The 13,705-nt window shown below is 36.7% G+C and overlaps 1 protein-coding gene across 2 annotated transcripts in view; it reads right to left on the bottom strand.

The window, feature by feature from the left end:
- Positions 1-65: 65 nt before the first annotated feature.
- pvalb7 (parvalbumin 7) overlaps positions 66-13,705 on the bottom strand; it is a 30,652-nt gene continuing 17,012 nt past the window's right edge. The window contains exons 1-5 of one of the 2 annotated variants that reach the window (XM_051094873.1): positions 5,984-6,126; positions 3,103-3,171; positions 1,437-1,569; positions 679-788; positions 66-548 (exon numbers count right to left, since the gene is read on the bottom strand). In XM_051094873.1, the coding sequence (XP_050950830.1) occupies positions 523-548; positions 679-788; positions 1,437-1,569; positions 3,103-3,163 (330 nt within the window). In that variant the 5' untranslated portion in view covers positions 3,164-3,171; positions 5,984-6,126 and the 3' untranslated portion in view covers positions 66-522. Of the gene's footprint in view, positions 549-678; positions 789-1,436; positions 1,570-3,102; positions 3,172-5,983; positions 6,127-13,705 lie in introns of those variants that run through there. The other variant, XM_051094874.1, reaches the window with a different exon arrangement.

Here is a 13,705-nt window from a genome sequence, read left to right as displayed (position 1 = left end):
TATTACTATTATTTTTTAATACATCTGCACTAGGTAAATGAATGAAATCAATGAAAACCACAGTATATTTTTCTCAACGCATGGCTTTATTTGATCTCTCTTAAATATTTTTTTCCCTCATTTCGTCTCATCCTTCTCCTCATGTATTCATCGTGTTCAGTGGCTCTATCACAAGAGAGGAGCGAAAATAGCGAAGGGATGACAGATGGAGCGAGATAAGATGAAGAAAAGAGCATTTTGAGGCGTAAACAGATAAAACGTGCCAAAATAAACAGAAAAAGAAGAGATGGAAGGTTAAAGCAGTACAGGAATCTCCAGGGTTTTTTTTTTATGAGAGACATGGTTCGCTAACTAAAATATACAGAGTTTGTATATAAAAAAAGAAAAGGTAAATAAATAAATGTGGTAAAGGAGGCGCTTCTGCTCCCGGCTCGTGGCAGGATGTGTAGAGACGTACACTATGATTGGCTGTAGGTATTCACAGGAGAGTAGTGGTGTAAAGGGTTGCCAAATATTGACGATTTACTCGTGCACCAAAGCTTCAAATTCTGAAAGAAAATTACAGGCGATTGCATATTTTTGTCACTCTAGACAATTTCTTACATTTTAGAAACTTTAGACACTGTGTTTTATAATGTTTAAGTGGTACTGTTCCTTTAAGAGTGCTAGTTCTCTCACCATCTATGCCAATTTTCCCGTCTCCATCCTTGTCGGCAGCAGCGAGGAATGCTTTGGTCTCCTTATCGGTGAGATCTCTGCCATCTGCAGAAAAGCCCTTCAGCACAAACCTGTCCAAGAGAATGGATAAAGCTCAATCTGGCAACCCAGGTCACCGCTTGGGCACAACAGTACAGTGACTAAATATGATAATATGATTGGAATACTTTTTAAAACTGTTCTAGAGTGCAAGTTAGACATTTATCCCTGAAAAAAAAAAAAAATAATAATAAGAAAAAAAAGTTTGGAACAATAACTTAAGAATATAATCAAACTCCTTAACTATCTTAAGTAACTTAACTAATGAACTTAATTATTTATCCATTAACATTGCAACATGCAATTTGGGAGCTGTATTACAAAATAGGTCTGATGGCTCTCTGTGGAACTCTTGTCTTATTCTCAATCTGGCAACCCCGTGCTTCCTTGCTGTTGGCCAATGATGGACAGTCATGTACTGATAATGAATAATAGGGGGCAAGGATGCTGCCAGAGGAGATATATAGAGCCAATCAATGCAAACGGGAATCGCTCTCGGTCCCGCTGTGTCCTTGAGGCCAACAGGAGACAGTAATAAAGGCAGAATAAGACACCAGCTCCTAAGACGGGCCAAACGACACACGAATAAAACAAATTTACAGCTCTGGGACAAAGGATTTTATTCAGAGAGAGTTGACACGAATATAAAACCACGCAGCCGCTTTACGAGCGTCTCTTACTTTAGCTCCTCCTCCTCGATGAAGCCGCTGGCGTCCACGTCCAGAGCTTTGAAGACCAACTTCACGTTTTCAGCAGACAGAGCCTTCAGCCCCACCACGTCAAAAAACTTCTTGTGGTCGAAGCTGTCCGCAGCTGTTTATAAGAAACACACTTCAGCTGATGACATTAACGCTGTTGACAATATCGACTCGTTCCCTTCAGTTCGTAAGTGTACAGTAAGGCACAGTAAGTCTGTGAGGTAAGATATTACACGTTTAAATACACACTTTGTATTTTAAATAAGCGGTAAGTAACGTCTCATGGGGTTAGTTATACCTTACACTGACTATTTAAAGTCAATAAACATTAAAACTTAGCATGATATCAGTAAGATAGTTGTGACGTATTTTAACTATTTACGTTAAAACACGGTTAACCCCAAAAAGGGATAGTTCACCCAAAAATTTAAGTTACTGCATGATTTACTCGCCGTCAAGCCTTCCTAGGTGTACACTGTAAAAAACAATTTGCTGAGTCAACTTAAAATAATTTGTAACCTGGCTGCCTTAAAATTTTAAGTTCATTCAACTCAAAAAAACATTTATTCAACTTGAAATGTTAAATTATACTAAGTGACAACTTAGATATTTGATTTGAATCAACTTAAAATTTTAAGGCAGCTGGGTTACTTACCCATCTGTTAAGTTTAGCAAACACAAATATCTAAGTTGTTACTTAGTACAACTTAACATTTCAAGTTGACTAAACTTATTTTAGTTGACTGAACTTAAAATTTTAAGGCTACAGGGTAACAAATTATTTTGAGCTGACTCAACAAATTGTGTTTTCTATTTTTTACAGTGATATGACTTTCTTCTTTCAGATGAATACATTCAGAGTTAGAATAAAAAAAAAATGTCTTCCAAGCTTTATAATGGCAGTGAATAGGTGTTGAGATTTTGAAGCCCAAAAAGGTGCATTCACCCATTATAAAACGTACTCCACACAGCTCCAGGGGTTTAATAAAGGCCTTCTGTTGGTGTAAGAAAAATATCTACATTTATAAACCACAATCTCTAGCTTTCGCTAACTGTCGTACGCCTGTTCATGAGAGACTGGCGTTCCAGTGGATGACGTATGACGCAAAACAAAACAAAACACTGGTCATGAATTAGAACTACAAAACAAGGATTTGTGAAGAAAACTTTCAGAGGATTTTGATATTAGCCAAGAGAAGACTGGTTTTCCTTTGCTGTAAACAAAACATGGTTCTCACGAGACTAACATATATTAACCAGAGCTTACGCTATGCCTATGTTATACGTCATTGGCTGGAAAACCACTCTCTAGAGATTATGGTTTATAAAGTTTTAAATATGGATATTTGCATTGATTCACTTCAGAAGGCCTTTATTAACCCAGTCGTGTGGAGTACTTTTTATGATGGATTGATGCACTTTTTTGGCCTTTTAAATCTCAACACCCATTCACTGCCATTATAAAGCTTGGAAGAGGACATTTTTTTTTTTAATATAACTTATGACTGTATTTGTCTGAAAGAAGAAAGTCTTATATACCTAGGATAGCTTGAGGGTGAGTAAACCATGGGGTAATTATTGGGTTAACTAACCCTTTGTGGAACATTATTATAAAGTGTTGCCAATTATTATTTATTACTAAACTCACCTTTGAATTGATCAAGGGCTTTCTTGATATTGTCTTCTTTCAAAAGGTTTTTCATGGCCATCTTGACAGCTAGAAGAACCAGAGAGACAGAAAGGAATATTAGGTGATAATAACTGATATAAACGAAACGGATGCCAAAGTATGTGTGTGAATCAACACTACAGGATTTCCCAGCAGGCTTTGAACAGCACAGGAACCCAGACTGAAAAAAACAGTCATTTAGTCTTTTTCTTTCCCTGTTTTCAGTTAAATGCCAGAAAAACTATTATCTAATTCATTACATTCTGATTCGCAATGCATGTGATATACATAACACAAGAGACTTATGCAATAGTAGACTTATGAAATGGAAGTGGGTTGAGTTTATTTTTATTACTAGGGATTTTACAGTCATGTCTCTAATCCGGTGCTAATTTTATTGTGTTGTCTTGTTCTGTGTGTTTATATTACTTATGTCTTTCAGTTTGGAGATGGCTAGCCATTCCTTTAACTAACAGTTTTACAGCTACATGCAGGTTTTGTATTAGTACAGATATTTAACCCGATGTCTGTACATCAGATTTCTGTTGTTCTCTAAAACTTGAAACTTATTTTTCAAGCTCGGTTTCATGTGTTGATGCCTTTGGATGCATGAAAACTCAATTTATGTGGGTTGCATTTGCCACTAGTGTCCACAAGGGGTTCTATAGTAGAATTAGCATAAGCAGCTGGTTGATAAATTGAACTTGCATTCAAAAATTAAAGAAACTAAGTGAACTATCTGAATTAAGGGTTCAGATAGTTTTGTTTCCAATTTTAAGTGTTGATATCACAAATGTTGCTGACAAATTTTGATTCTCAAGTTAATTTGATTCTCCCATTAATATCCAAATGGCAAATGGCAGTTACTATTCCAAAGGTACTGATGTTAAACCAAATCCTCCTGCTGTATCAGCTTACTATTAGATCCATTAGTGTCCAAGCTCAGGCAACTGCTGTAATGAACACTAACCAACAATGAGCTCCGCTGCCAAGAGAACAGATTTGATTGCTCTCATCTCAGCCTCTCATGATTGCAAGAGTTCCTGTTGCCCGTAAATAACTTTACAGCATTCATACGTTGGAAAGGTGGCATGCGTAAGGCATGACAGCTGTGTATGTGTTTGTATGTTTGTCTATTTAAGTTGAGGTATGTTTCATCTAAGTGAGTTGGGTTGGGCAGAAAGGCCTTCGGAGAAGAATGTATTTGCCCACTTGAGAAACTCTATCCTTCTGTAGTTTCGACTATATATGTGTGGGGGGCAGTGAGATCAGAGATTATAAAGTGAAGTGACATTTGAGGCGTCTTCGTTGTGACGTTAAAAGAGATCTGAGTGCTTAACCTCATCTAACACTGTGCAACTCCAGCCAGAGCCGGCATTTAAAAGCAGATGTTGAACCAGACTTTACACTTCTAAAGTGTCAACTTTACAGTTTACATCTAAATTACAAAAGCCTTATCCTAAAACCCTCATGCTGAGCCCACAAGAAATAACAGAACACCAAAAGAAACCATTAGCTAGCCAATACTAGTACAACAAACCAAAATAAATCAAATGTAAAAATATATACGGCGTGACAGATGAGATGGTGTTTTCTTAACGATTCTTCCTTGCGCAGTAGGCGTTTACGAGCTCTATGCAACTATTTACACAGCTGCCACAGTAACTTCGCCAATAAAAACTACAAATAGATATAAATCACGCAGAATGTTCTAATGCATAATGACTGTCAAAAGTTGACTATTTGGTTTTTCCACTTTCTGACAAACTGTGTACATTTGGGGTAAAACCAGTGGAACCTTCTGGAGAAGGTCGGTTCTTTGAGGAACCTGCAAAACCCATGAGTTCCTGCAAGAATGGTCAACTGAAATACACATTGAAGTTCTTAAAGAACATCATTAGAATACCTGAAGTACCTACAAAAGGGGTCTACACTGTAAAAAACAATTTGTTGAGTCAACTTAAAATAATTTGTAACCTGGCTGCCTTAAAATTTTAAGTTCAGTCAACTCAAAAAAAGTTTATTCAACTTGAAATGTTAAATTATACTAAGTGACAACTTAGATATTTGAGTTGAATCAACTTAATATTTTAAGGCAGCTGGGTTACCCATCTGTTAAGTTTAGCAAACACAAATATCTAAGTTGTTACTTAGTACAACTTAACATTTCAAGTTGACTAAACTTATTTTAGTTGACTGAACTTAAAAATTTTAAGGCAGCAGGGTAATAAATTATTTTAAGCTGATTCAACAAATTATGTTTTTTATTTTTTACAGTGTAGAGGTTCTCCAGAAGGTTCAGATCTAAGGAACCCTCATGTATGGGCTTTTGCACTCTTAAAAATAAAGGTTCTTTATTGGTATCTGTGGTTCCTTGAAGAACTTTTAACAACCATGGAACCATTCCATTGCACCAAAGGTTCTTTATAGTGGAACAGTTTCTTTTGGATTTTTCAAAGTTCTTCACACTAGGAAAATGGTTCTTTTAATAACGGTTTACTGAAAGCTTGGAACCACTTCAAAAAGCTTTTGATAGCTTTTTTTTAGCAAGTGCAAGCCAGGTTATGCAAACAACCCATATAAAAAAATGGTTCTTGACAGGAATCAGAATGAAAACTTATGCTCAAGAGTTTTCTTTAAAACTTTAGAGAAGATCTCAAGTTCTCAAATGTGCTTAGATGTTCCAAGATACCATTCTGCAATCAAAATTTCTCAAACGTTTCTCATCCGATTCTTTCAAGACCCAATACAAGTTACACTATCCACATTATTATTTTATACCGCTTTAACAGTTGTTTCCTTTATGTCCGTTTCTTTGGAAATTCTCAGACTAAGCGATATGCCTAAACTCTAACCTTACCTGTGTGAAGGGAAAGCTGGCGGGAGGAGAGACTTGGAGAGGGAGAGCCAAAGGTGAGAGACGGGGATCCACCAGGCGTCTTATATACTCTGGCTTACCCTATGTCTATTTCAGGATAGACTGGGTCATAACGCAACACGCAGGAGAATGAAGGATTGTGTGTGTGTGTGTGTGTGTGTGCGAGATCACTTTCTTGGTGGCACTAATGAATCAAATGCTACTATTAATAATCAGGTCCCATTTGACTTCTTGTGTCCGCACAGTAAATCTCTGTCTGCTCCTCTGTCTTTAACTTCTAAAGCTCCATTCCAAACTAGCCTTGCTGTTACTGCCTACATCCCGACCCAAATGGAAACAGGTGACTGATTTGAAACGCTCCTCCTAGAACAGGGGTAGGCAAGTTCAGTCCTAGAGAGCTGCTGTCCTGCAGAGTTTAGGTCCAACCTAGAAAAAATCCTCAACTCCCCATAGCCTTATTAAATCCTGAAGACATTGATTAGCTTGTTCAGGTGTGTTTGATTAGGATTGAAGGTAAACTTTGCAGGACAGCGGTTCTCTAGGACTAAACTTGCCTACCCCTGTCACAACTGATTCAAATTGACTCCCAATTGAGGCTGATGGAGCTCAATAGCGATTGCCCACTTATCGACTTAAGTTCTTTTTCCCATTCATTTTCTCAATAGACATGTCAAAAATGTTTTAAGACTGCTAGATTTTTAACAAAACCAACCACCTCTGAAATGAAGTGCAAGAGGTCTGCTTAAGGCCTGTTCACACCAACATTAATGTTTGGCAGAATTTTTTTTTGCATACAATTTGTCTACCTACTGAACTTTCTTGCAAGATGTGAAATTCGTACCAATAAGTACATATCACTGAAGTTTCCAAAAACACTAGAGGCAGCAAGGACTTAGTCGTTTTCGTACACAGTTATGATTATAACTTCATATGTTTCGCTTTCCTGACATAACAAGCTTGTTCGGTAGCTAAGCCGAATTTAGAGCCGGAATTAGACTTAGGAAAAGACTTGTGGAACCCCGTGAAAAACATGACTCATGATGAAAGAGCTGAAAGATTCGAGATCAAAAACAAGCTAAAACCGCATGCTTGTGATGCGTTTTTAGGTGTAGTCCAATTGGTACATTATTTTAAAACGTCACAGAGCATTAGAGTTATAGCGCCACTCAACGGACATTTTAAGTCAGAACTGCGGTAACACATACAAAACCGACGTCACATAAAACGTACCATATGTACTGTTCATCTGTTCCAGGGGAGAAAAACAAACACTCTTTTAGCGCAATCCAGTGGACATTTCACATCAAATATGTCCCAGAGGTACGTTTTCGTCATGAGACCAGGTTGTGATTTGTTCAGACCAATGCGTAAAAAACAGCAGATGACCTCAATAAAATTGTAGTTTCATTCTTAGACAGTAGGTGGCACTTACAGAAAATCAGAAATACCACAAAGAACTGTACACCTGTTCTGTTTTTGTCACCTTTTTTACACCTGGAAAAGAATAGTCTGTTCTGATGAATTTTGCCTTAAAATTCAGTTTTGTCATAATTTTATGTAACAGCAATGGCTTTTGGAAATGTGACTAAATGTAAACACAAATGTATTTGGTTGAACAATTTTTTTTATTTCCACTACAGGATAAACAAAGATAATTGGCGTTTTTTTTTTTCCTTGCAATTTTAAGAAAGAAACATCAGAATTGTGACATACAAACTCTGAATTCTGAACCTTCTCAGAATTTCTGACCTTTTTATTCTAAATTCTAAATTTGAATCTCAAATTTGAATTTTGACTGTTCTATCAAACTTAAAGGGATAGTTCACCCAAAAATGAAAATTCTGTTAATTAATTACTTAACCTCATGTGGTTCCAAATCCGTAAGACCTTCATTCATCTTCAGAACACAAATTTAGATATCTTTGAAGAAATCCAAAAGCTTTTTTATTCTCCATACACTTTTAAAAATAATGTTGCTTCACGGTGCCAAACCTTTTCTGTCTTAATGGTTCCATAAAGAACCTTTAACATCTGAAGAACTTTTCTGTTTTACAAAAGGTTTGATGTGGCAAAAGAAGGTTCTTCAGATTATAAAAAGGTAAGAAAGAGATGGTTCTTTAAAGAATCTTTGACTGAATGGTTCTTTGTGGAACCAAAAATGGTTCTTTTATGGCAGGGGTGCTCATCCCTGTTCCTGGAGATCTACCTTCCTGCAGAGTTCAGCCCCAACCCTGATCAAACACACCTGAACCAACTAATTAGGATCTGAAGGAGCGCTTGATAATTACAGACAGGTGTGTTTGGTCAGGGTTGGATCTAAACTCTGCAGGAAGGTAGATCGCCAGGAACAGGGTTGGGCACCCCCGTTCTATGGCATCGCTGTAACAAATCTTTTAAAGCACCTTTATTTTTAAGAGTGTAAACAGCAACGCAACTACCATGTTCAAGGACCAGAAGGATAGTATGGACATTGTTAAAATAGTGACATCAGTGGTTCAACCTTAATAGAGAAGTTCACTTCCAGAACAAAAATTTACAGATAATTTACTCACCCCCTTGTCATTCAAGATGTGTTTTGAAGTTGGAGAAGAAAATAAGATGGAAGTTTTTAAACATACCCCAACTGAACCGGAATACACAGAGTATACTCAGAGCTACACAAGACAAGCATCTGAGGTTAAAAAGTATAAAAAAAGTATAAAAAGTAATTTTTTCTTCCTCAGACCCTGCTTCTCATTTAGAGCCCTTTTGAGCCTGCTCTAAACTGCAATTTAAACTCGTGGGCACCATAGAAGTCCACTATATGGAGAATGTTCCTGAAATGTCTGCGTCGTGGTGAACGACTCGTGAACGCGCGTTGAAGACTGACACGGAATAGAAGTTGTTGTTGAATAAAATCGTCATTTTTGTTTTCTTTGCGCACATATTATATATATTCTCGTAGCTTTATAAAATTACGGTTGAACCACTGATGTCATATGGACTGTTTTAACAATGTCACTACTACCTTTCAAGTCCTCGAACGTGTCAGTTGTGTTGCTGTCTATGCAGAGTCAGAAAGATTTCATGGAAAATATCTTAATTTGTGTTACGAAGATGAACGAAGGTCTTAGGGATAAGATGCATTTTGACCACAGAATGCTGTTAAATTTGCAAAAAGTCTGAACATGTGACATCATACAAATACAAGAGTTCTAGTGTGACATGAGGTAACATTTAATTGTCATTTTTTTTCCAAACAGGTACAGTAGCTGCAAATTCAGACTTTCTGAGTGGAATGCAACATGCCATAAACTATATCCCCAAGCTTATGTTGTCGCCCTTTAAGCCCTGGTGTTGAAATACATTTGTCTTGATTTACGATGATTGAGCCATGTGTCCACCAAAAAAGACCCAGGATGGGTTTCACTCATACTTAACGCATACTTAAGACAGTTGACGAAAGACAGGAAGAACCTCCTTACACATGTTTACACACAACACCAGTGCATGGTAGGTATACATAGCCCTGCGTGATCCCCCGTAACGTGACACTGTATTCATAAGAACATCTATATCAACCCAGCTGGGTTTCAGATGTCCCTCATCTCATAAATCACTTTCTATAGCTATTCTAGCATTCCTTCATCAGCATCTAGTTCTCTTCGCAGATAAATCACCTCTTCTCAAGGATCTTCAGTACAGTATGTACTTGAGCTTAAACCAACTTATATTCTTGGTAAAACAAAATTTATTGGTTTCCTCATATTGGTGGCAGTCAAGGTGGGGGCCAAAACCATCTCCACACTCCATGACAGTGTCAGGGGTCTGCTGATATATGGAGCGATAATCAGAGGCCCTGTGTTGGGTGTAATATGTATGAGCAGATGTTCTTGAGCTTAGTTTTTTAATATTGTGTATATTTGATGTATCACAACTTTTACAGTATTGGTCACAGCACAGTCTGTCATATGGAGATTAATGTGAATGACTGTGTGTGCTTGTCAACTCTCAGCAGTTTCTTTTTGGCACCTCGGAAAGTGGCACTCAATCCTGTCGTCTCAACTAACTGATGTGAAATATTTACCGCATAAACACACACATGTGATAAACAGCACAAATATTTCCAGTCTTTTCCTGTGCAGTTTGTATGCATTTTCTTATTTATTTTGGCTAGTTGTTTATTTATTTATATTGCATATATATTAAATATTAATAAATTATAGAAATTAATACTTTTATTTAGCAAGGATGTGATGATAAAGACATTTATAATGTTACAGAAGATTTTTATTCCACATAAAAGCTGTTCTTCTGAACTGTCTATTCATAAGTGAAACTTGGCAATTTTTTGAGCAGCAAATCTGAATATTAGAATGATTTCTGAAGGATCATGTAACTGGAGTAATGATGCTACAAATTCAGCTTTGAAATCACAGGAATAAATTACATTTTGAAATATATTCAAATAAAAATCTGTCATTTTAAATAGTAAAAATATTAAATTTTAAAAATCAAATAAATGCAGGCCTGGTGAGCAGAAGGGATTTCTTTAAAAAACATTAAACATCTTACAGTTCAAAAACTTTTGACTGGTAGTGTACATATGTATTTATTTTTATTTCACTGACTCTTGACCTCTGCATGGTGCTATTAACATTGACATTCATCCCTCCTTCACTTTTGGCTGAGGAGAGGAGGTGAGGAGAATTTCTTTTGGGCAGACATACAGATAGCAGTTGAAGTGAGAAGAGACGGCAGAGAAGAAAGTAGCTAAGGCAGAAGGAGTTACGTGAAAAACATTAGCATTAGGACACAATTCATCTTAAATTAGTGCCCATAGTCCCATAAAACTGCTGTGAACCACTATTGCATATGTTATATATTATATTATTATATTACATTTATTTATACTGAGCTGGGTGGTAACTAAATACACATAATCTGGATTACATAATCAGATTCCAAAAACTGAGGACTCATATCTGGGCTATATTACATTTTATAGCACTCATAATCAGATTACAGTTACGTTTTATGGATTACATAATTACATGTTATTACAACGTAATTTTTAATGCACTTTATGATGTTGATATCAAATAATGGAATATGTTTTCATGCTCTTTGCTTTATATCAGTATGGTACATTTAAGGTAAAAAGTAATCTAAAAAGTAGTCAGAGTAACCTATATTACTTTACCAACTACAGTTATCATCATGTAATCTGTAATCAGACTACAATTTATAAGTACTCTACCCAGCACTATTTATATATTCTGATAGTTTTCATGGATCAGAATGAGAAACGGAGCCCTGACCAGTCAAAAATCTGTCTTCCTCTTAGGGATTCCCTTTTAACACAGCACTTCCCATCTGTTAGAATTCAGAATATCTTTGCTGTAGCTTGATCCTGCCTACATGACTAATCCAGGGTCTCTCTCTCTTTCTGTACTGTTTGACCCTCTGTACTGTTCTCTCACCATGTAAGAGTGTTTCACTATTTCTACCGGCCCTATTACATTACCCTGCCTCAGCAATACTCACTAACGGTGTTGGCTGTGGAACAGAAAAAGGAAGACTGAAAGAAAGGCAGAGGGAGACAGAAATAGAAAGAAAACGGATCCACAAATGGACTGTCATACTGCTAATAAATAAGGCGTTATGAGAGGACGGAGAAGGGAGGATGATAATGGTGATTGGTCAAAAAGAACTTACGCATTTCTACGTCCGCCGCGTTGCTTTCGCATTGTTTTTCCATGTAAACATACGCTAGGCAAGACGAACGCGTTTGACAGTTGGACTCCCGCCTTTTGCCACGTCTCGCGCCTGACGCGGCGTTCGAAAAACATGGCGTTTAAATTAAAAATTCAGTTAATAACCCCGCGTTTCCAACCGTCTACAAGAGACACGACATGGCAAAACTACCGTTACCATTATAAACAATGTCGACAACTTCATTTATTATAAGCTTATAAGTTTTAGTTCTGTATGGTCAATACCGCGTTTCAGACGCACAACATCGGCACGTATTACGTTTTTTACTATATGGGACAGCTTTTTTAGCTAGGAATGCTGTTTTTTATTTAATGCATTAATTGTTTTGTTACCTAATACAGTGGTCTTGGAAATGAGCCATTTCATATATGTGACCCTGGACCACAAAACCAGTCATAAGGTTTAGTTTACTGAAATTGAGATTTATATATCATTTGAAAGCTGAATAAATAAGCTTTCCATTTGTTAGGATAGGACAATATTTGGCCGAGATACAACTCTTTAAAAATCTGGAATCTAAGGGTGCAAAAAAACCTAAATATTGAGAAAATATTTAAAGTTGTCCAGATGAAGCTCTTAGCAATGCATATTACTAATCAAAAATGAAGCTTTGATATATTTACGATAGGAAATTTACAAAATATCATTGAACTTTTGTGGAACACTTGTGGTCCAGGGTAACATTTGTAAACAATGTTTACATTTAATCTTATATTAAATTTTAGGGGTAAAAGATGTTTCTCCTGAAGGAACAGATGCAAAGAAACACAAAACACACAACAGCTGACATACAATCTGAGCAAACCTGAGAACAGTCTTGATATATTGTTGCATTCTCTTCTGAAACTCACGTATAAGATCTTTTCTCAGTAGAAACATCTGAGAAGCAGGAGACTTACGTGTCTACAAGAAACAACTGATGTATTAAAGAGATCCCAGTTGTGATGGGTGTGACTGACAGTTTGAAAGTCAACATGACAAAATAATATTTGCAACACATTTTACTTACATAAATGTTAGGTAGGACTTAATTTTATCTAATAGAATTGGTTGGATCATTAAAAGTCGGCATTACATAGCAGAATGGAGTTTGGAGAAGAGGCATTTTTCTAAATTTTAAAATTATGAATGCCAACTTTAAAAAAAAAAAATTGGCACAACAAATATTGATATGTGATTTCAACTTGTTTTGACATCTCTAGTGAATACACATCTTTATGTACTTACATGCTATGCATACATAAAGCATACTAACGCTTTCCAGCACCTTGTGAAGTGTGTAAATAACGTATCCTCTGACCTACCTATTAATACAAGTGCATAGCACTGTCTGGAAAACAATCTCCAGATTCAAAGAAGCCCTGTCAGTCAAATCTTCACACTCTACTCCTCTCATTTTTTGAGAACATATGCGCAAGCAGTAAACATAGGCATGTGTGTAACCTGTAGGTTGTGTTTTCGGCGTGTGGCGGCGAATGGCCTTGAATTGCGATCATGACGCAGTCGCTATTTCTTGCTGAAGTGGCAATGTGAAACCTCAGACAGACACATACACACGATCCCTGGAGCTGAAAGCAAAAAACAAAACATAACAGCTGCCATGACCTTGAACTTAGCGTCTATGTGTACGTATATGATTGCAATGTTGTAAGGTTCACCCTCCTGAATTAAAACTGTCAGGACATTGTTGACATTCCCAGGCTTAAGGGACCTTAGAAATACATTTACAGAGTGATAGTAATACATCCAGATAAGTATTACACAGTCAAATGGACAAAAGAATATAGTGTTGCTATATTTGTATATTTGACTGCTAGATAACAAAAAATGTATCTGTTTAAGATCGTAAAATCAATTGTTACTGTGCAGATGGTCTGTTCTGTTTGCTGCCACCTAGCGGTCACTCGTTATCACTGCATCTCAATCCTTCATAAGCTTTTAATAGGG

This window comes from Labeo rohita, chromosome 22, assembly GCF_022985175.1.
Source record: "Labeo rohita strain BAU-BD-2019 chromosome 22, IGBB_LRoh.1.0, whole genome shotgun sequence".
Lineage (NCBI taxonomy): Eukaryota > Metazoa > Chordata > Actinopteri > Cypriniformes > Cyprinidae > Labeo > Labeo rohita.
Note: the sequence above shows the minus strand (reverse complement) of the source record. Positions and strands in the feature narration are given on the sequence as shown.